The 23,560-nt window shown below is 37.2% G+C and overlaps 1 protein-coding gene across 2 annotated transcripts; it reads right to left on the bottom strand.

Annotated features, from left to right (window-relative positions):
- Window positions 1-312: 312 nt before the first annotated feature.
- spns3 (SPNS lysolipid transporter 3, sphingosine-1-phosphate (putative)) lies at window positions 313-22,087 on the bottom strand. 2 transcript variants are annotated; one of them, XM_026921472.3, is made up of 13 exons: window positions 21,932-22,087; window positions 20,240-20,497; window positions 20,067-20,132; window positions 16,655-16,791; window positions 16,340-16,491; window positions 15,086-15,152; window positions 14,698-14,840; window positions 14,429-14,581; window positions 12,990-13,179; window positions 11,644-11,709; window positions 11,463-11,561; window positions 11,184-11,355; window positions 313-7,317 (listed from the first exon to the last, which is right to left on the bottom strand). In XM_026921472.3, exons 2-13 carry the CDS (start codon window positions 20,469-20,471, stop codon window positions 7,274-7,276), a joined length of 1,521 nt encoding a protein of 506 aa, XP_026777273.1. In that variant the 5' UTR covers window positions 20,472-20,497; window positions 21,932-22,087; the 3' UTR covers window positions 313-7,273. The 2 variants fall into 2 exon arrangements, with proteins under 2 accessions (XP_026777273.1, XP_026777272.1); XM_026921471.3 differs by having other exon boundaries at window positions 314-7,317; window positions 20,240-20,494; window positions 21,932-22,083.
- Window positions 22,088-23,560: the final 1,473 nt, after the last annotated feature.

Below are 23,560 nucleotides of genomic sequence, written 5' to 3'. Positions count from 1 at the left end.
TAAAAATATCCAATATGAGACTGGTTGTATTTTTGTACACAATTCTCAAGCCATATTTAAATGAAAATATAGGTGTCAGATGATACACCCTCACTCTCTTTACTCCCCTGTGGCCTTCTAACCCACATACAAGCCCAAGCTCCGGCTGTATATATAGATCTTGAAGTTGGCATTGGCACGATTCCACCTTTGCCCTTTGTGGTGTAAATAGACGAGCAGCATGATGTCATAGCCCTCCGTGTGTGTCTGCGGCCTCTCTGTTGGCAACGGGTGATGTCACGTCCCACCAGAGCTGAGGGCAGATAAGGGAGGGAGTGTCTCCTTCCTCCCTTAGAGAGAGGACACTGATAACAATGCTATCATGGAGGCCTGTCTGATCATCATTTGGCCAAATATGGGCTATAATAGTGGAAAAATTACAATAAAGTATTGTAATCCCAGATGAAATACAGGTGAACAAACAGGGACAGGCTTTATTTTTATTTTTATTTTTATTTATTCTACCAAGATGGCGCCGCGGATGGCTGCCTCAGTGTGTTGGTGTGTTTTGTTTTGTCTTGTTTTGTTTTGTTTACCTTATTGATATTATTTTTATTTCTTGTATTTTAATGTTATTATTAAGCACCAGTACACCAAGACAAATTCCTTGTACATGTAAACCCACCGTACTTGGCAGTAAAGGTGATTCTGATTTATAATTTGAATTATTTTATTCATTAAGCAAGGAAACCTGAGACCTGAGACCAGTGTCTTATTAATGAATGGACTCTGCAAATTGACAATAAAACAATTCCATAAGGAAATGATGCTAATACAACAAAATATAGTATATCAGAATATCAGAATGGAAAAAGTGTTTTAAAAAAAAAAGCATAGCAAAGGCATAAAAAGAGGTATGCAACACGCATAAAAGTCAAAAACATTCATGAAATACTAAATAAGCCTAAATAAAACTAATACAGCTATTTAAATGTACATAAACAAATCAAAATACAACAAACTAAAGTACAGAAATCATTCTTTAAAAAGCAATGCTTCTGTCTAAACACATTATTTAAAAAATAACTTAAAGAAATGCTTCAGTGTTGTTCAACTTAATCTGTTGTATGTGGAGTGGAGTGTAAGAATTTCAATTTCAAGAATTTCAACATATGTCCTGAAAAATTTTACTTAAAAAAAAAAAAAAATCGAATTTATGTCAACTTCTTTATAATGGAAACCTAAGGACAGTTGCTAAACATTTAAACAAAATTTTTGATGATGGTTTTCACAAATTTTCAGCCAAAGTTATTTAGAAATTGAGCTCCACATCTGTATGATTTATCTTTCAGAGCTGGACTAGTTTTTCAGAGGGAAGAATTCTGGTTATATGTCTAATAGCTCATGGATACCACAAAACATTTGAAAAAGTGCAAAAAAAAACCCAAAAAAACAGAATTTTACTGTATTGTTGGAAAGTTGGATAAAACTTTTTAAGAATAGCTTTGAGTATGACTTTCTCTCATGTCTTTTACACCCCAAGGTCTTTATTATTAAAGTGTATTGGTTGTAGTTTTGAGGTTGCGTTATATGGTGGTATAGTTTAACCATTTCTTGAAAGAATTCAAGAATAAAGTGATTTTGGAGTAAACAGGTTTCCGGTCTTTTCTCAGTAGAGGGAAACACTATACAATATACACTACAGATGCAGTACATGCAGCAAGTATTCAATTATGTCGTTAGGGAAAGTGCTCGAATGTTTCTTAAAATAAACTTGTCTGGCGGATTAGTGTTGCATGGTGGTGCAGCGGGTAGTGTTGCCACCTCACAACTCCAGTTCCATCCAGAGCTCGGGTTACTGTCTGAGCAGAGTTTCACATGTTCTCCTGTGTCCATCTGGCTTTCCTCAGGGGTTCTCCGGTTTCCACCTACCTCCTAAAACATGCATGTAGGTGGATTGGCTACATTACATTGCCTCTAGGTGTGAATGTGTGCCCTGTGAGGGACTGGCATCCCATCCAGGGTGTATTTCTGCCTCATGCCCAGTGTTCCTTACTGAAGCTGAATGAATGAATAAATGAATCAATGTTAGCCTTCTAAGTTTATGGACATTAACGTTTATGAGAATTGTTGAAGTGTATATTTCATGCCTAAAAATCCTTATTCGTGCCTTTTTACTATTTTATAAAATATCTACGTGATACTAAGACACAGTAATCTCTAACAACCAGGCAGTGGGCTTTCTTTTTCTGTATGTAATAGAACTTGTGTTATGATGGCAGTTATAATGGATACAAGGTCTCAAGGGGTTAAAAAGTAAGCTACCTTAAACCTTTAAACTTTTGGTGATATTGTTATGTAATGTTATACCACAGTGTTGTGCTGTCAGCTCTCAAATCTGATTGGTCAGAAAGTGTTGACCAATCAGAATCTAGCATCTCTGGCAGTAAACCCACTGTAATTCAAATCATAGGTTTATATTAATGTGCTTCTTCTAATTAAGCAATATCACACAAATAAGAATGTGGTTATACTGAATATCACAGCCATGCAGATATTCGGTATAACCGCACAATTGCGAGTGCGATATCGCACGACAGTTCTATAAACAAGAAATTAATATCAAGTAAATGACATTTCAGATGCAATATAGCCAAATGTTCTGTTTATTTTTGCTCCGTTAGTGGAAATAGATCCTGAAGATGCCACACTCGCTTTATAGGACTTCAGCTAGCTGGCTAGCTAGTCCTTTCTTCCTGTTCATCTTCATCTTCAGCTTTCATATTTTAAGCCAAAAGTAACATTTCTGAAAGGTAGTTTTTGCCATGTCCCCTGATGATGTCGCTAACACTACTGTAGTAAACGTTTCAAACTAGGAAGTGGAATTTTACTTGGTGAACACAGAAGAGTGGAGTGATACACACAGTGAAACGTCCCAGTGCGTGTATAGGAAATATTAGTGGACTGTTGTATAATATGTTGTAGTTTCTATAGTCACAAGAACTTGGATGCTCGACATAGACAGATTAAAATCGTGTGTAATTGTTGATATGGTGAAATTTTCTGTGCTATTGAACATTTTTGGAAGGAGTCTTCAGTGTCAGTGCTTTGTAACAGTCAGTGGTAAAGCTGTAACCTAAAGTCTTCAAGACAGAGGGGTTTGAAGTTTCTCAGTAACATGACCAGCTGCATTTTTATGTCTTAAAACTTCACAAAAGAGAATGAAAAGAGAGGCTGATGAGGGAATGACCGTTTATAACTGCAATAACATTGGCGATAAAGGGCGCTAACTTGTTTCATGGATGTTTCACAACATTAAATGTAGCTGTAAATGGATAAAAAGTACAACTTGTCATTCTTCAGGGTGATAACGGCCATCTGCTTCATTTCAGGCCCCATCATACCATCCAGTTGTTGACTATTTTCCTGTAACAGCATGCCTGATCATTTTTATTCCTTACGTACAGAAAAACATTAAGTGCAAATTATTCACAGGGAGTGCAAAATATCACAGGAAGCCATCAAGCACATCATAACAATTAATTAAATTAGAGTGACAGCACAGCATATATGAACATGCACAACAGAAAATATACAAATACACACCTATAGAATGAGTCATTCTTTGTAGATGAAGTATAGGAAAGGCATATACTTTATATTTAAAGCATATGGGTGTATGAGCATATTTTTGGGCATGTAGTTGCATATGTTCTCCTGAGTGCATGCTTACGTGTGTGTGCTTGTGCATCAACGTGGAATGCACACTATTCCTATGTAAACATTCACCATGTCCTCTCTTCCCTCCCTTGGCTCTGCACGCTCTTTTCATTGATCGGCGCTCTGAATTTATTAGCCATTGTGACAGCTTCCTGCCCGGTCCAGGAGGGAAACGCATAATCGTGCAGATAAAGTCCTCAGACAGCGCAGAGGCGCACAATGCCCATTGTGTCCTGATTACAGGTCAAATTCTTAGCCGAGTGGAATGTCGTCCAGGAATCTTTTACATGCGTGTGCATGAGTGTGTTTGCAGGCAATGGCACATAGTTATCCCCTTACTCATAGATGCTCATGGTGCTTGGGTGAGAACATTCTGGGCATGTTGTCAGAATAACAGTGCAGGAGAAGAAATGATGGAGATGGAGAGGAGAGGTGGAAGTGCGTACACAAACAAACGAGTGACTTTGGGTGGGTGACCTTGACCTTTTGTCAATCTCAAGTGTGAATGCCATGTTTTAAAGACTAGAACAATGGACTGATGGGTTACATAAAGAAGAAAACATACAATGTTATTCAGGCGAACAAAACAGCGAAGGAATGTGTTTCCGGACTAAGTCAAAAACAATGCTACATGTCTCACTTGATACGGGTTAGGCCTGAGAGTTAATCCTAAACCTTAGTAATGACTTTTCAGTCCTCTGTAGAGATAGCTTTAGGTGTTGTGTTGCATGTGATGACAAGCTGACCCTGAAAAGCTGTCAGTTAGATGCATTTTGGGAGGAGAGCTAGCTCCAGGCTGGGTTTGGTGACTAACAGATTGCATTGAGTACTACATCGGATCTTTCTATCTAAAGGGTACAGATTTGGGTGCAGGGGTACCACTGGTTCCAGGATACAGACAAACACACATTCATATCCATAGGGTTTCTACAACAAAAGAAATTATAAATTATAAAAAGCCAGGTTACTAGGTCAGTTCCATTTCAAAGAATGACATTTTGAGAAGAAATTGACTGCAGATGCATAAGAACTCACACAGGCTGAAATTAACCTTATGCAAGAGGCTCCTTATATCAGTGGTTCTCAAAGAGTCTGAGATTTTTAAAGAATTATTTAGTTGAATAAACTAAATTGAAGGAAATCACAACACATTATTATCAAATTGTTGAGTTATCTTTTGATTGGTCATATGAATTGAATGGATTTAACTCTTATGCTTTGTTTGGGTCAGAATGAACCATTTAAAATTTCTACTTAGTGGAACCATACTACTTTTTTTTCAGTGTGAAACTTTATTTCCTTGGCTCATTTTCTCAATTGAGCAAAAAAAAAATTACTTTTGGTGCACCTGCTGTACCCCTTTGATATTTTTAGGCCATTTTGACCAAAGAAGTGGTGAAATATCAATTGACACCAACTGCTTTTTACAAAAATAAAACAAATAGGTGAATTTACTCTGTGTCACATTACCTCTATGACGTATTCACATCTACTATATCTGCTGGGAGGAGCGTCCCCAGGCATGAAAACTGGTTTTGTGTGTATTTACTGTTCCCCAAAAGATGTTCCCCATAGATGTATTCAAGGTTAGCCATTTTAAATATTATTATTTGTCTCAGTTGCATAAAGTCAATATGACCATGAACAGTACAAATATAACAGCAACTAAAACACAAGGGTTAATCCAAACCTGAATGATGCAAAGCCAAGCAGCCTGATAAATTAGGTTGACTTGGACCTGTGTTCTGTCACTGTAAAGTTCAGGAATAGAAAGCTCTACGTCTCTAATAAATATTCAGAATATCATTTTGTTTTACACATTTTAAATAATATTCATGAAATAAATCTGTACTGAGGCAGTGGAATTTATTTTACAGTTAAAGGGCTACAAAAACATTTGAGAATCCCTCCCTTATACTTCACAACCTCATTTTTGATTCAATACACTGCCATTTTTCCTACTCAGTACTATCATTTCAGGTAACTGCATAATGCGCAAAGTCTTATCACTAACCTGAGAACAGATTTTTAATTGACTTTATCCGGTAAGTTAATGAGCTGGATTGTCCAGACCTCCGACAGAGGAACGTTAAAAAGCCATTAAGACATAAATGAAATGCGTGAAATACATCAGCATGTACATTGTTTTAAAATAAGAATATTCCAACATTTTCTTTGTTAATTCTGAATGACTGAATGAAGTGTCAACTTCAGGCTTTGTACAGTCCAAATGTCTGTGTTCAGTTTGCTGCCGCCCTTAAAGTGACATTGAGCTGTCATCTAGTGGTGCAATTTTGCCATTGCAGAGATTTTCCCATTCAACAAATGTAATTCGAGGAATTTAGTGGTAAAGTGATAAAAATGGAAATTTGTTTGTTTGCGTGTTTGTTTAAAGCTTGCAGATTCATTTTTCAGTCTGTGTGCAGGGGAGTGCTGATCATCAGATGCATGATACGTATTATAGTGTGATACTCGGCACACAGGAATCAGGTTTCGGCCAAGAAAGTGTTGCTATAATGAATCTGACTCAGTTGTTGAGCTCTCTGTGTACAAGTAAAAGCCAAGGACACTGCATTGTACTTGGAAGGAGGGAGGAGAAAATGTATTGGAAAGTTCCCCTAAAGGCAGTGCAACCTGGAAGGAAGCATAAAGACATCTGCCTTCTCAGGCGCCTTCTTTTGCATAAGTGTGTTTGTGCGTGAATTCCTCTCAGGCAACACGTCGCCATAATTCACCCGACCAGAGTTCATTCATTCATCTTCATAAAGCACATTTTCCTGATCAGGGTCACGGTGGATCTGAAGCCCATCCCAGGAATGCACCCTAGATGGATGTGACACCACTCCATTGCAGGATACCATACACATATATTCACACTTGGGTGCAATTTAATGCAGCCAATCCACCTCCTGTCATGTTTTTGGGAGGTTGGAGGAAACCCACGCAGACACAGGATGTACATGCAAAACACTATATAGACAGTAACCTGAACTCAGGATCAAACCAGAGACCCTGGAGCTGTAAGGCAACATTGAAACCTGCTGCAACACTATACCACAAATAAGCCTGTGTCTCAGAAATGATATGGAGCAGAGCTAACAGCTAGGACACTAATGACACAATATTGAAGTGCACAAGGTTGCATTTTCTATCTAAGTTCCATACCTGGTTAATAATTTTTGAGTTTTAAAAATGTAGGTGTTAATTACAGAGCACAGGACAGTCACAGAAGTGTTATTTAAAATATTTAATAAAATGTTTATCCTTAATTCAGTATAAAGTAAAGTGGATAATAAAATAAAGTCTGAGAACCCTGTTAGTTGTAACAGCTTGTGGGATTAAAGATACTCCTACAGTATACCCATAGACGTACCCATAGACATAGAAAGTACCATTTAACATAACTGTACGTAACTGCACAGCTGTGCATTAAAAAAGACAATAATAAAAGTGTTATTAAAATATGTAAAAAAGGAAATAACTGTGCAATATTTACAGAGCAGTGCCTATGAACTCCAGTGGTTCAGATTTTTCTCCAGGAGTATCAATGTGCAATTGAGTGTCCGCTCCTACATCAGGTTGACTCTGCGATGGTTTCAGATAGGTCTGGAGTTTCTCCTGGAAGACACACACACACACACACACACACACACACAGAATAAGCATAAACTGTCTCTGGATGTCATATATGACAATAGCAGTATTTTATATTAAAGTAATACAATATTGTAGGAGTGTGGATGAGGGGCAGGGTCGATGTGCTGGCCTTCACACTCCTGATTGTAGACATGTGAGCCAGATGGAAATAAGTTCCCTCATCAATGAATTTAAATCTGATCATATGTATTTATGGTGTATCAGTTTATTTCTCTATTATGTTTGGTGTCATGATGGTACAGTGGGTAGCGTTGCCGTTTTACAGCTCCAGCGTCTCTGGATCCATCCTGAGCATGGGTTACTGTCTGTGTGGAGTTTTACATGTGCTCTACATGTCCGTATGGTTTTCTCTGGGTTCTCCGGTTTCTATCCATCTCCCAAAAACATGCTTAGGTGGATTAGCTATACGAAATTGCCCCTAGGAGTGAATGTGTGTGATAGTATGAGTTTGGATGGTGCCCCCATGATGGGCTAGCATCCCATCTAGAGTGTATTCCTGCCTCATGCTCAGCGCTCCTGTGATAGACTCCAGATCCACTGCCACCCTGACTAGGATAAAGCATTTACTGACGATGAATGAATGAATAATTTTATGAAATAACACACTCATTTGGATGTTGCATGTCCTACTTCCGTTGTTGGTCATACAGTAGCAGAAGGAGAGCTTAATTTGCATAAAACAGAAAAGCCTTTTTCCTCCTACAGTATTTTTTTGCTCTGACTCAAAGACAATGAAAATTGATAGTATTAATAAATTATATAGTATTTAAATAAAAATTCATGTCCATTCATGTCCATGAAGCACTACATCCAGAGTTGCAATGGCATATAAGCAAAAAAAAAAAAAAGTGGCACAGCTACAAGGATGATTTTTTATATATAATTATCTGTCAATGATATTTAAATGGAATGAATTTCTCTTTTAAAATAAAAGACTGAAATTAAAGACTTGTCTTAGATGATTGATTACATTTACAAGAGTTGGTATCTGGGGCAAATACAATGTTAGCATTTTTTCCATTTGTAAGAGACTTTCTCGGTACTTCTGTATAAAAGTCATTCAGGAAGGGTTATGTAAGGGATTCAGGAAGTCACTAGATGTTACCAAATAATTCCCATGGCTGTGGATGTATCATGTCTGAGATTAGAGGAAGACATACTCGGTAACTTAGCCAGAGAACCTGCATGCTAAATTAACTAGCTAGCTAGCTAACTAGGCTAATGTTAATGATGAATAAAACAGTTTTGATTGTTACGGTATACTGTATCATAACAGGTTCAGATAGCATTTAATAAATTGCTGAGAATGTCACGCAGATCGAGACTCAGATACTGAAATCTCACTCTTGTCTATCTTTGACTAGTTTACTAGTACTTAACTAGCTGACTAGCTGTTTGCAGTGGAAGGTGAATGGCATATTCATGTAAATTCAAAGACTCTGGCATTTTATTAGGGTAGAGTTGTATTTTAAAAATTCTAAAACAATTTATTGTTCTACTTTAATCAAGTTTAATCTTGTTATTGTTGAATAATAATAATAATAATAATAATAATAATAACACATTCTGTAGGAATGTCCTATAGTTTTTATTACACACTGTGAAGCACTTTGAGCTTCTTTTTAAATGTATAAGCTGCTATATGAGTAAGATTATTATTATTATTTTTATTATTATTATTATTATTATTATTATTATTATTATTACTAGTAGTAGTAGTAGTAGTATAAAGGCTTTTTTTTGCCATTTTAAAAGCCCCTTTAGTCTTTGTCTCATCTACCGTATGTCTTAACATGCATTCATACGTTGGCATTATTCACAATAAAATTAAAAGTTGTTGTTAAAGGCTACATTCTGTAACAGAGAAAGTGTCTTCAGCAATATGTTTCATTTTCTATATAACATCTACCTGCACAAAAGCCTCACTACACATCTCACTACAATTTTTTCTGTAAAAACCCAGGTAAAAAACAAAAAACAAAATGTAAGTGTGTGTGTGTTTGTGTGTGTGTGCATGCATGTGCATGTAAAAACACCAAATCAGTTATCCTTCCTATTAATCTAGAGCTGGGTGGGATGAATATTAAAAAAAAAAAAAAAAGAAGAAGAATGAAAGGGCACATCCATAAACAGCATGCAGATCAGCTTGCAGCCAATTGTCAGAAACAGGAACACCTCTTCTCCTCCTGCTGGCCTGATAAAAAAGAGCCTCCAGAGAGAGAAAGAGAGGAAAAAAGAAGAGCTGGATAATCTCTACAGAGAGACAGATGAGAACAATGTTCTCTTTCAGTGGTTCCATACCAACATTTCTTATTGGCTCTCTATTTCTGTCCCTTCATTCATCTTTCAAGCACATCTCTTAATGTAATGAAGCAGTTAGAGTACACCTAGCTCATCGCTCTTCACAGCTGAAAAAAGGAGGCATGATTATTTTTGTGTCTTCTGACATGGTGTGTAAAAAAAAAAAAAAAAATGACTAAAGGAACAAAATGTCCTTGGTTCTTGTTGCACTTGTAAGGAGTCTGCTGCCTGAATGCACTTTTAAGCTTCTTTTTTCTAGAAGTTGGTGCCCAGAATGCAAATATTTAATACTCAAGTACATTACATGTTCTCTGTATATGCATGGGTTTGTTCCTGGTTCTCTGGTTTCTTCCTACTCTTCAAAAACATACGAGTAGGTCGATAGATAACACTAATTTGCCCCTAGGTGTGAATGCGTGTGTGCTTGGTGTCCTGTATTGGACTGGTGTCTCATTCAGCGTATATATTCCCTTCTCAGGCTCCAGATTCACTGTGACCCTGACCAGAATAAAGAAGTCACTGAAGATTAATGCAAAAGATGCGAAAAGACAGAAAAAGAGAGGCTGATAAGGATATACCTGTTTATAGCTGCTATAACATAAGTGATACCAGCAACTAACTTGTTTCATAGACATTCCACAACTGGGAGTTTGCTGCAGTATATGAGGAGTAAAACACTTTGGGATGTGCAATTATTTGAAAATAATCAACTTCATGGTGGTAAGAGTAATTCTACTTTGTGTTGGGTTGCATCACACCACACCTTCATTGACTGTTTTATATAACAACATGCCTCTTCATGTTTTATTCCTTACTAAACATTTGCTGTTATTTTGTGTTTTGGCCACTAGAGGCCCTCATTATTCCCTCATGTTGTGTTCCCTCTGTCTGTGATTAGTATTATTGCTGTCACCTGTGTCTCATTTCCTTGTGTGTATTTAAGTTGCCCTGGGGTTTTTTTTTTTTTTTTTTTTTTAATAAAAAGTCGTACTAAGGCCAGTTTCCTGGGTCTTGTGTAAGATACTTTGTTGTTCTTCCCTGTTGGATTTTTGAAACCTTTTTTCATTTTTACCTTTGCCTTATAGATTTTTTTCTGTTGGATGATTCCTTTGAGGAGATATTTTCCTTTGTGGATTTTTATATTGGATTATTTCTTGGATTTATTGACTGAACTTTGGGATTAACCTTTGCATCTTGTTTTTTTGCCTTTTTCCTGTCTTTACTTTTTTTTATTTGATTTTCATTAAACTTTTCAGAATGTTCACAGTGTATGAGTTCGTCTTTGCAACTGTGTTCGCTACCTTTCCTGTGGCTCATGGATGGAGCGTCTGGCTCTCATGCTGCTGAGCTGAATTTGAGTCCTGGCCTTGACTGGATTTCATCAAAAAATCTTTCACATTTGTTCACACCATGTTGATCACTGCACAGCTGTGTCACTACACTCTTTCATTCTTGCTCTGAAGTGAATAGAACTGGCACCCCATGCAAAAAACCCATATACACTCTGTCATACAATCTGGTATTACCTTTCGTCAGCATCTCAGCAGCTTTCCTGTCCTCTTTGATATAGAGGGCAGTCAGGAGGAAGAAAAGGCCTCCAAGAACACCGATGAAAGGGCAGAACATGATGCTGTACTCCAGACTGCGGAAGCTCCAGTCGAGAGAGTCCGGTCTAAGCGTACTTAGAACATCTGAGATCTGGATGGAGAAAAATCACAGACATTGGTGTGTATTTTATTATATGTATACATTTCTCCTGTTAGGCCTTTCTGATTTGATCTTATACATTTGCAGTATGTACTTACTTTGCCAATGAGGTATGGGCTTCCTGCATCGCCAAGTAGGTGACATGTTAAAATCTGTAAAGCCTCAGCTGTGGCTCTTCGGGTTGGTATAACGACATACTAAAATATAAAGAAAAGGCAAAGTTTTATTAGAGTTTTAGCCAACACCGCAATTTTGTATGCATTATGAAGCAACACTTACAAGTAGGATGTCAGCTAGAATGGCCCAGTTCAGAGAAAGTAGGATTTCTCCAATACCAATAAAAGTCTGAAAGAGAAAATATGAAAGAAAAAATGCTGGTTGGAGCTGATGTACTGCAAGGGATTGAAAAACTGTGTGATTATATAAATACAATTCCCTAAAACATTTTATGTGCATCCAGTTCAGAGAAGGTGCATTAGTTTCAGCCTTGGACACATTTTTTTTTTTTTTTTTTTTTTTTGTACACTTTTCTGGTCACTAGCTTTAGAATCTTGAAGGTTAAAATTTGATTGGATCTCCGCATTCCATATGCCCGTTTCCAACAGGAAAAAGAACTTTTGAATATTTTGAACATCGAAATACAACAAGCTTTTTGAAGGAAGACACGGTCACTGGGTTGAAAAAACCATTGTAACCTCTACTGAATATATGTACCAAGCTCTCTCTCTCTCTCTCTCAGATCCAGCATGCAAGACAATATAGGCAAACTACTTGGGCCCCAGTAGCCATCTGTGGGGCCCCTACCAAATCCAGAGTTATGACTTTTGTCAAAATTTGTCCATTAACATGTATGCATCTAGAGCGGAATCAACTGAAAGAAAAGAGAGGGAGAAAATATAAAATGTAATGTTTTGTGATGGCATGAGTACCATTATCCCATTTGTTTTCAAAAAACCATCGAGAGTTGTGTGTAACATTGTAACTTCATCTGTAATGTGTCAAACTACTGATTTTATGCAATTTTCAAGTTTTCTTGTAATTGTTGCTGTTATTTAGCCTCTAATTTGACAGCAAACCAGCTAGCAAGCTAACTATATAACTTATAGCTGAATAATTATATACTGTAACACTTTAAACAATGAAGACATTTATTTTTCTGCCATTGTTTCAAAAGAACAATTAAAATGAAAAATGTATATCTGTAAAAATCTAGATCTTAAATATTGCTTTATAGAAGCCTTTGTCACATATACATTACAGAATAAAGTGAAATTCTGTCTTTGCCTATTCAGGAAGCTGGGCTCAGCCATTGCTCAAGGGCTCAACGGTGGCAGTTTGACAATACTAGGGCTTGAACCCCTGACCTTTTTAATCAGCAACCTACAGCCTTAACCCCTGAGTCACCACTGTTTGTGTATTTATGTCCATAACTATAAAATGGTGATGTTTAGCCAACTAACCTGCAAACCTACAAAAATGCTAACATTCACTAAAGATACTTTATTTTAAGATGCCTCATATCTTTCTTAGGGCCTTCCAAATGCTAGAGCCAGCCCTGATCCCAGTTAAGAAATCAGCAATGTTCGAAGTAGGCACAAAAGCTGATCAGGTCTAAGGTTACATACATATGTGGCAGGAATGCTGATGGATGCTAGGACCATGGCAATGAACAAGCAGGGAGAAGAACTGAGCATTCCCACGGCGCAGATGAGTGGGTCAGCATTGGCCACTCTGTCTTTCAGCTTCTTAGATATTAAGGAGCCGACGAAAACACCCACAATACCCGTCACCACCGTGATTGCCCCGAAGACGAAACTGTGCCAAGAGAGAAACAACAGAATAGAGGAATAAAACTGAGTGACTATTGATTTGTATATAAAATATTTTATAGAAAATCTAATATTCTGTAAACTGTTGAAGTCAAATCAAACCAAATTAAATAGAAAGCAGTCATATTAAGTAGAAATTCTAAAAAGTCTGACTTTACAACTTAAATGGTTTTTCATAATTTCATCATAACATGCATATTGAATGAAAGTTAATTTTAAGTGTGTGTGTGTGTGTGTGTGTGTGTGTGTGTATATATACATACACACACACACACACACACACGTTTGTGTATACTCTACTCATTGTCTTCAATTCTTAATGACAAACAATTATTGATCCATTTAGTACAATCCTCTATGCTTTACATGTTATACCACAGTGCTGCTGAATTCTTGATTCTGATTGGTCAAAGGGTATTGATTTATTAACAGCAGCTATGACAATAGTACCAGCTGCAAGGAAATAACCTAAGATTAACAATAAACCAATTTTATAAACCTGTTGTTCTATAACCAAAAAAATATAATCAGTGATATGGGGACGCTATCAGTAAGGAGATGTTTATCATTTTTGGAAGGCGTCTGCAGAGTCAGCACTCTGTAACAGCTTTTGAAAGCTGGTCCTTTTCCACCACAGGGAAGTCTTTAAGGACAGGTGACTTAATTTGTAAACGTTTCTTAACAACAAAAAGAAAGAGAGACGCTGCTGAGTGAGCAGCTCTTCATAATGTAAGTGATATCAAGGACTAACTTGTTTGTGGATGTTCCACAACATTAAATGTAGCTATAAATGGATAAAAAAGTATGACCTGTCATTCTTTAGCAAAAGGATTGTGATCATGGCAAATGGCTGTGGTATAAGGGGAATAAAACACTTCAGGATGTGCTGTTATAGGAAAATAACCACTTGAGGGTGGTAACAGTAAGTTGTGCTGCATCTCACCACCCCGTCATTGATTACTTTCCTATAACCGCAGGCCCCACCATGGTTTATTCTTTACTTGCTGCCACCTTTCATTATATTAGTGAAGAATTATTTAATATTATCTGGTAAAAATAAACAGCATGAAAACTCCATTAACTTTACCTTAAGATGATGGTAGTGGACTCAATCATATTACTTTTTGTCCCACTGAGGTTTCTGAGTCTGTTTCTTATTGTACATACTTACACTACATTCAAAGGAACTGGTTCTGCTTTAGAAGATGGAGGTCTTGATGCGACCATGTATGTACCTGTCTGACGGGTCACATGGTTCTTTAGCGCATGCAGGAGTGATGCCCTGGATGACTCGAGCACGAGACATAAAGGTGGGCGTCCAGAAAGCCAAAGCACCCGTGACGAAAGCCATGGCAGTCACCCCTAGAGTGGACCACACAAAGCTCCGGCTAGGAAAAAAAAAAAAACAACAACAACCGCACATTCATAACTGGTGATTATGGACCAGCTGGGAACTTTTAACCATAACCTTTATGCTTTCATTTGTCTTGTTAGTTTTACCCACTTCCTGAATAGATACTTGATGTCCTCTAGGTAAGACGTGCGCTCTATGCATGCTTCTCCATGGGTTTCGGAGGCTCCTCGTGGAGGGTTGGGGGTCAGGAACATGAGAAGGATCACCCCCGGTACCCCTAGAATTGGGTTCAGCTGCGACAAAACACACAGAACCTCATTCAATGCCTTACACTAGAGGTGTGTTAGACGCTACTCTAATGCTGATCCCAATTTTTAGTTTCTTACTATGTTTAAGCTGGTAGACGAAGCTGTCACTAAATCAGAAAAATGCATAACTTGGTTTAGCTAACTTAACAGTAGCTTGCTACTGATGTTGGTATGTAAATAAAGAGACAAACATACAATATTATAATTCTAGAAGGAAAATTATTTTTTACCCTCAGGGCCCAACGCCAGTCTCCTGTAGCAGTAGCAATCGTGGCTCCCAGAATGTACCCAAGACCACTTCAGTTTAGAAACAATTTGAACAAAAGGTGAAATAGCATCAGTATGTTTTTTTAATTAATCTATTTATACTCAGACTGAAATTTCTTTTATTTAGTGCTGAAAAACTAGTGGGACTGTATATGTTGTAGTCTTTGCCTCTGATTGTTCAGTAAGTGTTCTTTCTGATGTGCCAGTGCCAGCTGTAATTCAAATCCCAAGTTGTTTTAATACGTTAATATCTTTTATACTAACAACACCGGAACTTGTATGGAGGAATTGTTGATATGGTGAGGTTTTCAGTAATGAGAGATTGGAAGGTGTCTCCAGTGTCAGCGCTTTGTAACAGTCAAAGGTAAAACTTGAAATTTTCCAACACAGGAAAATCAGAGTGCATTGCATTTTGTGGTTTTTCTTTAAAATGGCAACCTACATATTTTGCCTTATTAACTTCAATTGAGAGAAAAAAGCTGCTATAACATAAGCAATAAGGCAAACTAACTTGTTTCATGGACATTCCACAACATTAAGTGTAACTATAAATGGAAAAAAACGTATGACGTTGTCCTGTAAGTTACGGAAATGTTATCATTGACAATTTGCTGTGATATAAGAGGAGTAAAATACTTTAGGACATGAAGTTATAGGAAAAGAATCAACTTTGGGTTGGTGAGAGTAACACTGTTTCACGTTGGGCAGCATCACACTACCCAGCTGATTATTTTGCTATAACAACACACACTATCATGTTTTATTCCTCACACAGGACCACCTGATACAGAACACGACTACAATAATGTACACTTCTTAAAACTCTTTCTGAAAGGAAAACACTATTGTAGAGTTACATGTAGAACTTTTAAGAGTTCCTCCAGAAAGATCATCTTATAAATGGAAAACAATGATTATGACTACGATTATAGAAAATTATGATTAATAGGCAGTCTGATACACAATAGAACAGTGTCCTGACACCAAATTTTATTTCTTTTTGGCAAAATTCAATAGCCATTTCCCAGTCTTTGGGCAAAATGGGTTTAGGTACTTCATTACAGCCTAAAAAATAGTATATTTGTATTTTGCACATGACAGGGCTTGCACTAAGATTCGAGCCTAAAACTGTTGCATTAACATCTCTTATGTAAATCAGATATTTTATTTCAATCATGGATATATAATTTGCATATATGTATATATAAAACCCTCACCTTCCAACAGGGATGAAGATATAGAAGAAGGAGATCATGATGGTTCTTTGGGAGCCTGTGAACAGGTCTCCAATAATAGTCGGAGCTATGGTGCAGTAACTGGCCTCTCCAGTGCCAACCAAAGCTCGCATGAGGACCAGCACCCAGAAGTACTACAGGACATAAGGGATAGACTGGTGTGATGAGTGAGCTATGAGCAATGAAACACTCTTTGTCATAAGTCATCTGTAGTGCAAGGAATGTGGGTTAAAATGTTGCACAACACTTGGCAGCGTATGGCAACACTTAAGAAAGCTTAGTTAAGTACAACTGTACCTCTGCCGTGATGAAAGAGCTGCCCAGTGTTGTGACAATCCATATGATCATCCCACCCACCATGATCAGCTTCCTGTTATAACGGTCTCCAAGGTAACCGAAGACTGGAGCCAGCAGCATGAAGCTGCAGATAAAAACTGTAAATGGATGAGCGTTTTGCCAAAGAATGCCATGTATTTCATGTAATTAGATCCCTGAGTTATTCATTTACAGCGCCAAGCTGTAAACAGTCAGATATCATGTGACTGCCAGTTTCAGAATCACTTCCTTTACCTTTGGATCTGTGCTTAATTTAAATGTCAAGCCACTCATATAAAACACATGGTCCATAATGCATCAAAGCACTGAACATATACAGTATGTATACTTTACTGCATTATATAGTGACAATATACTAAAAAATTATATAATTAAATTGGGACAAAAAACTTGCAATAAAATGTGTTACATTTTGAATTTTTGAAGTATGTTTTAAAACAATATTATTAGTACAACAGGCGTATAGTTATTAATGAGTGTGTTTTACTTGAAAGTGAACCATTCTTGCAAAAGAGATTCTAAATAGTACCAAATACTTTCAGCGTATATACAGTACTGTGCAAAGAAATGCTGTAGAGCAAATGTAGAGCCTTCAAAAATAATGAAATTAAATGTTTCTACATAATATATATAAGCCTTATGAACTTATACAGTAGGCATGAAATTTAAGGTATACAGTACTGTGCAAAAGTCTTAGGCACATGCAACGATGCCTTCAAAAATAATGAAATTAAATGTTTCTACATTAAAAAAATACTATAAAGAGCAGTAAACAGTAAGAAATGAAACAAAGTTGATATTTGATGGTGAAAAAAACAATAGTCTCAGGTGCAATGTGTGCAGTTTTATAAGGAAATGAGCTGGAAGTGTTACTGAGCATCTTGCAGAACCAGCCACAGTTCTTCTGGAGACTTTGACTGTCACACTTTCTTCTCATTTTTGCAGTAAAACCCAGCAGCCTTCATTATGTTTTTTTGTATGAAAAGTGTCTCTTATGTAATATGCTGCTTTCTTTACTGACATAGAAACCTTTTTCTATAACATTTAATTTACTGCTGGAAAACTAATGTTTGGAATCTAAAATGTTTTTGTACTGAATCAATAATGTAGAAATCGTAAAATAAAAATCTATAACAAAGTTTGTGCTAAAAAAAAATAGAGTTCCTAGGACATTTGCACAGTACTGTATATATATATATATATATATATATATATATATATATATATATATATATATATATATATATATATACACACATTTGCTGATATTTACTGGAATCCATTCTTCCATCTACCTGTCCCATGTTTTCTGTGCTATTGGCTGCCACACAACTCCAAGGCATAATAGATCCAACAGTTGGAAAAGTATTCTTTTCATCAAACGCTGCTCTTTTTTTCAACAACATACCTTTGTTGATTGGGGCCAAAGAGTTCCATTATTACTTCTCCAGTCCACAGCACTTGTTTACCAAATGCCTCTGGCTTAGCTAGATGTTTTTTGCATACTTCAGACATTCAGTTTTGTGTACGGTCATAGTTAAGGATTTTGTTTGGAAACTCATCCATGTGGATGATGTTTGTGCAAATTATACTGCAGAATAGAACAGTACACCACCAACCCTGTGTCGGCTAAACCTTCCTGCAGGTCGTTAGTATCAGATGGGGGTTTGTTTTGCCTTTCTGCCCAGCATACCAGCATTCTAACTGACTTCTTGGTCTTCCAGATCTTGTCTTGATTTCTACAGTTCCGCTTAACTGCCATTTCTTTTAAGACATTTCATACAGTGGAACCTGTGAGCTGGAAGCACTTTGATATGTTTTTATATCCTTCCTCTTCTTCAGAAGCATCGATTAGACTCATTTTCAAATCCTCAGTCAGATTGTTGAGTGTTAGCACAAGGTTTGAAGAGTCAGAGAATTTATTATGCTCTGGAATTGTTATTCCTAATGCCAATCCTTGACCTGCTTGACGAGTCCTAATGAGTTGATTAAGGCCTAAGGAGAACTTTTGCACATGCCACATTTACTATTTTTATTTTTCTATTTTTTTAAGGTCATCAGATATAAAGTAAAAGTCCATTACCATTTGCAGGAAAATGTTTTAATATAGTTTGCTGTAGTGGTTGTGTTTTCTTTTTTTTTTTTGTTTAACACCCACACACACCCAAAAACACCCAAAAACACCCACGCACACACTGGGCCTCTTTAAAACAGACTATCATTCATTCACACATTCATTCATTTGCGAAGTCCATGCTCAGTTTTGTCATTGTGCACCTGACTAAACCAAGCCGTTGTTTTGACTGTTTCTCTGGTTTGACCTGATCTGTTTATCGTCATTTGCCTTTGCTCTGCCTAGTTAACCCTGTTTGCTGATCACCTGACTTTTGCCTGTTTGACCTTGAACCTGACATACATTTTTTGGAATTGTTTTCCTGTGCGTCATTAAAACATTTCTTTACCTGCAACTGCATCTGTCTTCTCCTCCATTATCTGACAGGTGCCAATACTTTTGCATATAACGGTATGGTATGCACTGAATGGACAATAATATTTTTATAGACATGCAAATTAGTTTCCAAATTCATTTTCTTGAAATCTAATTTCTCTAATTAATCTAATAATATTTCGGGAGTAATGATTTCTTTCCCGTCACAGAACTGATTTTAATCAGATTTGAACTGTAGTATCAAATGAGTAAATAATCATACTTGTTTGGTGCAATGATGCATATTTGAGAATCTACAGAAATTTCATCCACCATCTGGAAAATCAGTATTATATTCATTCATTTCTCTACAAAATATCTGTTGTCTGTTCAGTGCATAACTTCCTGTTCAATCTAGTGGACAGAATGTATTGTCTTTTCACATTTGTTGATTAAACTGAAAGCCTTATATTATTTTTGGAGGCAAAGTGCAACAAGGCATTAATTGGTCTTGCATAAAAATAATGCATTTTGTTGCACAGAATTTATTCTGGGCATAAAAATGACCATGTTACACACTGCACTCAAAAAAACCTATTATAGTAAACCATCTGACAGCTTCATGTCAGCATTTCAAATATATCTGACTGTGGAAGCTAACAGGACTATGCGGTTTTTGCAAGCTCAGACTCTACACTCAACATCAAACGTAGCCACATCATACTCCACAAGCAGCTGCATACTGTTGTGTAGAAATGAGTGTGCAGGTTATGAGAAGGCATATGGCGACTACGCATTGTGTAGGAGTTAACAGGAAGTGGTCTTGAAGTGATAGATCTAACATCAGATATCACACCACACTCTTAACATGATATGGTCTTAAAGGCACAGATAGAAATTATTGAAAGTAGATATTCAGTTTGACTGGATATGTAAAGCTGATACCTGTCTGTAGTAGTCCAGATGTGCTGTCACTGATGCCAAAGTATTTCTGGAGGCTAGACAGAACTCCTGAAATCCAAAACAGAATGTGTGTTAGATGTAAAGCACAATGGTTCGGAAGGTTTCCGGCTCCTTCGAACTCTCCTAAGACTTAGGAGTTGAGCTGCGTCATTTACCTGCGATCGTGTAGCGATCCATGTAGTTCAGCAGGTTGACGTAGCACAGCACAGCCACGGCGACGTAAGATCTCCGGCGAGAGGGCATCGTGTTGTTTATATTAGTGATGAGAGGTTGGTTCTCTTCCGACTCGCTGGCTATGGAGCTATAGCGGTGGATCCCATTCGTGGATGATCTTAAACTCATCTTTTCTTTAGGCCCAAATGAGGTTTCATGTGTTTCTTCCTCCATTCTGAAGAACAGTTCTCACAGGTCTGCTGGAGCGGAGAAGTTTAAAAAGCTTAAATTCAGTTTTAAATGTGGTAAACAGTATTTTAGGGGAATTCCTCCTTCTGAGCACTAATGGGACGGAAAGAGTCATGCCTTGTCCATTCTTCTCTGCTGACAGCCGCACTGCAGCTTATTACCTTTGTGGAATGGAGTTATTCATATAGTCATCTTCAGTAAGTGTTTTATCCAATCAGGATCCTGCAGAGCCTATCCCAGGAACACTGGCAGTGAGGTGGGAATACACCCTGGATAGGATACTAGTCTTTCACAGGGCACCATGCACACACATTCACACCTAGGGGTAATTTAGAGTTGCCAACGCTATCCACTGTACCATAAACCACTGCTGCTAAACTTCAAGGTGAAAAACAAAAAAATCAACACTGCAAAATATGATATCAAGTATTTATCCCATCGACTAAAGTGGAAATTCTATAATATTTATCTAAGATTTCAATTTCCACTACTTATATTTCTACAAACTTCAGGAAATGTTCAGGTTTAACTGAAATGTGGTTTCATTTCCCATGTATCTCAATCCCACAATGTTGTACAGTAGAAGTATCTTATGGGCAGAAAAAAAAACTCATTTTGGGCAAAACCTGATTTATTTATTTATTTATTTTTGCCAGAATACATCAGAGCATCATCGCATGGATTTTCCCAGACCACCACACATTTTTTATGATATTATTAAACCTATTTCTAGACATTTAAACTAAATTCAACGTCAAATAAACAACATTTTCAGTTAAGAGTGTTTGTGCTATTTTAGTCTTTTTCACTATCATGACGCACTGCACTAGCAAAAGAGTTGAGTAATAAAAATAGGCAAATTTCTCCATTTATCTATCATTGCTAGTTCCTCAATAATTTGAAGTGAGTCTGTCGGTTGAACCAGAGAAGTCAGGAACTGAATACAAAAATGCCAAGTCTTGGGGTAACAGAAAATTCATAATGTCCATTTGGGGTCATTTGCTCATAAAAGTTTAGGAATCCCTGCTGTAGGCACATTTAATAATCCAATGGTAAATCATGTGACCTATATGGTTTGCTTTTTTCAGTATTCATTTAAAACCGTTTGGAGCTGCTGATTGTGATCCAGACATATTCATGTTCTTGAGTATCACAAAACCACTAACAATACCCCAGCTGTGTGCCCAACTTTGCCCACAAACACACCTCACAACACAGTGTAATTGTTTCACTACAGCTCGACACAGAACACAGCCAGCGTTTCAGTTTTTGAGATAGTGAAAGCAAGACTGTCAGCTCGGGATCACATCACACCATTACCAGTAAGTCATATGACCTGCCCAAGTGATCCATCAACCCTCTGTAACAGAGTAATTGAATGCTAATGCATCTTATACAGGTATTTAAAATTCTTAAGCATAAACTGGCTACATAAATACACTGACCTGAGTGCAGTCCTGACATCTTGTACATTTCAGTGCATGTATTTTTGCATCCTATGGTCTCTTCTTTTAGAGGCTCTGTGCTGTTGAGTTGTGTCAAGGTTGTGTGTGATATCCCTGCAATTTCAATAAACTACCTGATTATAAAGTTAGAGCTGAGCCCTGCCCCCATGTCTCCTCCCTCTGGTCACACGCCTGAAAACAGTTCCTTCTTGTGATGCAATATACACTAGAAGCCAGTTGCATTTTTTTTTTGTTTCCTCTTCTTGGTATTCTCAGCCCTACACTCCCCAGACCCGTCACACAGCTATCAGCAAAACTCTGAGGAAATGTGATCTTTTTTCTCAAATGAAGCATATGGCTTAGTTCAAGATACTATTTCTTGTATAACTTAACTCTGCACTGTGAGGCATTTGCATTGACAGACATGCTGAACAGACATTCAGTGTATTTTATTGTGTTGTCCAGTTCTCCTGAGCTTTCCACGTTGCTGGCTGGAGATCGATATCAAAGCAGATCAGAGCACAAAACCTTTGCCCACTGAGCCAGTAGTTAAAAGATTAATCAAACTAGAGCAATAGGAAAACAAAGCTCACCTCAAATTTTTAAAGACACTGCACCACTTTCTGTGTGTCCAGGATCTAACTCTATTATCTAACAACAAACTAAACAAATGCTTCATATTCAATGCAAAGCTGATGGGAACTTTCGTTTGAAACAAACCAGAAACTGCCTTGTCATGTTCCGTAACAGAGGTGTGGACACTTGAAAAAAAAAAAAAAGCCAATGTTCTGTATTATAGTTCCCTTTTATGTAAGCATAGACATAGAGAATTCTTATGATTTGTAAATTAGCCATAAAAACCCCTAATGCTCCCCTAATACTGCGAGTAAGCCACGGAAATGCAATCACACCTCATCAGGAACAGTTATAGGCTCTGTGATGATATTAAGGCTCTGATTCTTATCATGCTATAGCAGTTGATTTAAGTGAGGAAAAATATCTTTATTTGAACTCTGTTGTTTTTGTCTGTAAACTTTGGTGGTGTGATTAGATGTTGCATTATTTCAGTACTGTAGTCTATTTAAAAACTTACAGTTTGTATAATTAAGCAAATACTGATAATTATAGTACAGTAACTTACTTGTAGATAGAGCAATAGCTTAATATAGAAACCTGGCAAATTAAAAAGAAATCAGGTGAAAGATGGGTGAAAATTGCACGCTTTCATTCAATGCAAATCATTATTGTTCTAATGATACCGACACTGACCTCTTGTTGACATTTTTATTACCACATATGTCAGCAATCTCACCACTATGGCCTGGTTTATATGTTATACAATGCAAGGGTTTCACATACACACAGCCGCATACGTGTCTGCCAGTGGATTTGGACATAACGTGAGCGGGTCAACTTGGGGGTAGAAAATTTACTACTAAATGAAAGTCTTGCTTTTCCAGAGCCATTCCTGGGAGCACTGGGTGTAAGGCAGGAATGCACACTGGATGGGACACCAGTTCATCTCATGGACACCATGCACACACATTCACATCTAGTGGTAATTTAGCATAGCTGATCCACTTATTTGTTTTTGGGAGGTGGGAGGAAAACAGAGAACCAGGAGGCTCA

The sequence above is a fragment of the Pangasianodon hypophthalmus genome, chromosome 27 (genome assembly GCF_027358585.1).
Source record: "Pangasianodon hypophthalmus isolate fPanHyp1 chromosome 27, fPanHyp1.pri, whole genome shotgun sequence".
In the NCBI taxonomy this organism is placed as follows: domain Eukaryota; kingdom Metazoa; phylum Chordata; class Actinopteri; order Siluriformes; family Pangasiidae; genus Pangasianodon; species Pangasianodon hypophthalmus.
The sequence above is the reverse complement of the archived record's forward strand: the minus strand, read 5'-3'. Positions and strand labels throughout refer to the sequence as shown.

Excerpts from the sequence above, each read along its gene's own strand:
- spns3 (XM_026921472.3), bottom strand. The coding sequence starts at position 20,471 with ATGGAGGAAGAAACACATGAAACCTCATTTGGGCCTAAAGAAAAGATG. Across the intron at positions 13,180-14,428 it reads CCATGTGACCCGTCAGACAG|TTTCGTCTTCGGGGCAATCA; the intron begins GTACATACATGG and ends CTCTTGGCACAG. Across the intron at positions 11,710-12,989 it reads TCAGCATTCCTGCCACATAT|ACTTTTATTGGTATTGGAGA; the intron begins GTATGTAACCTT and ends TTTCTCTTTCAG.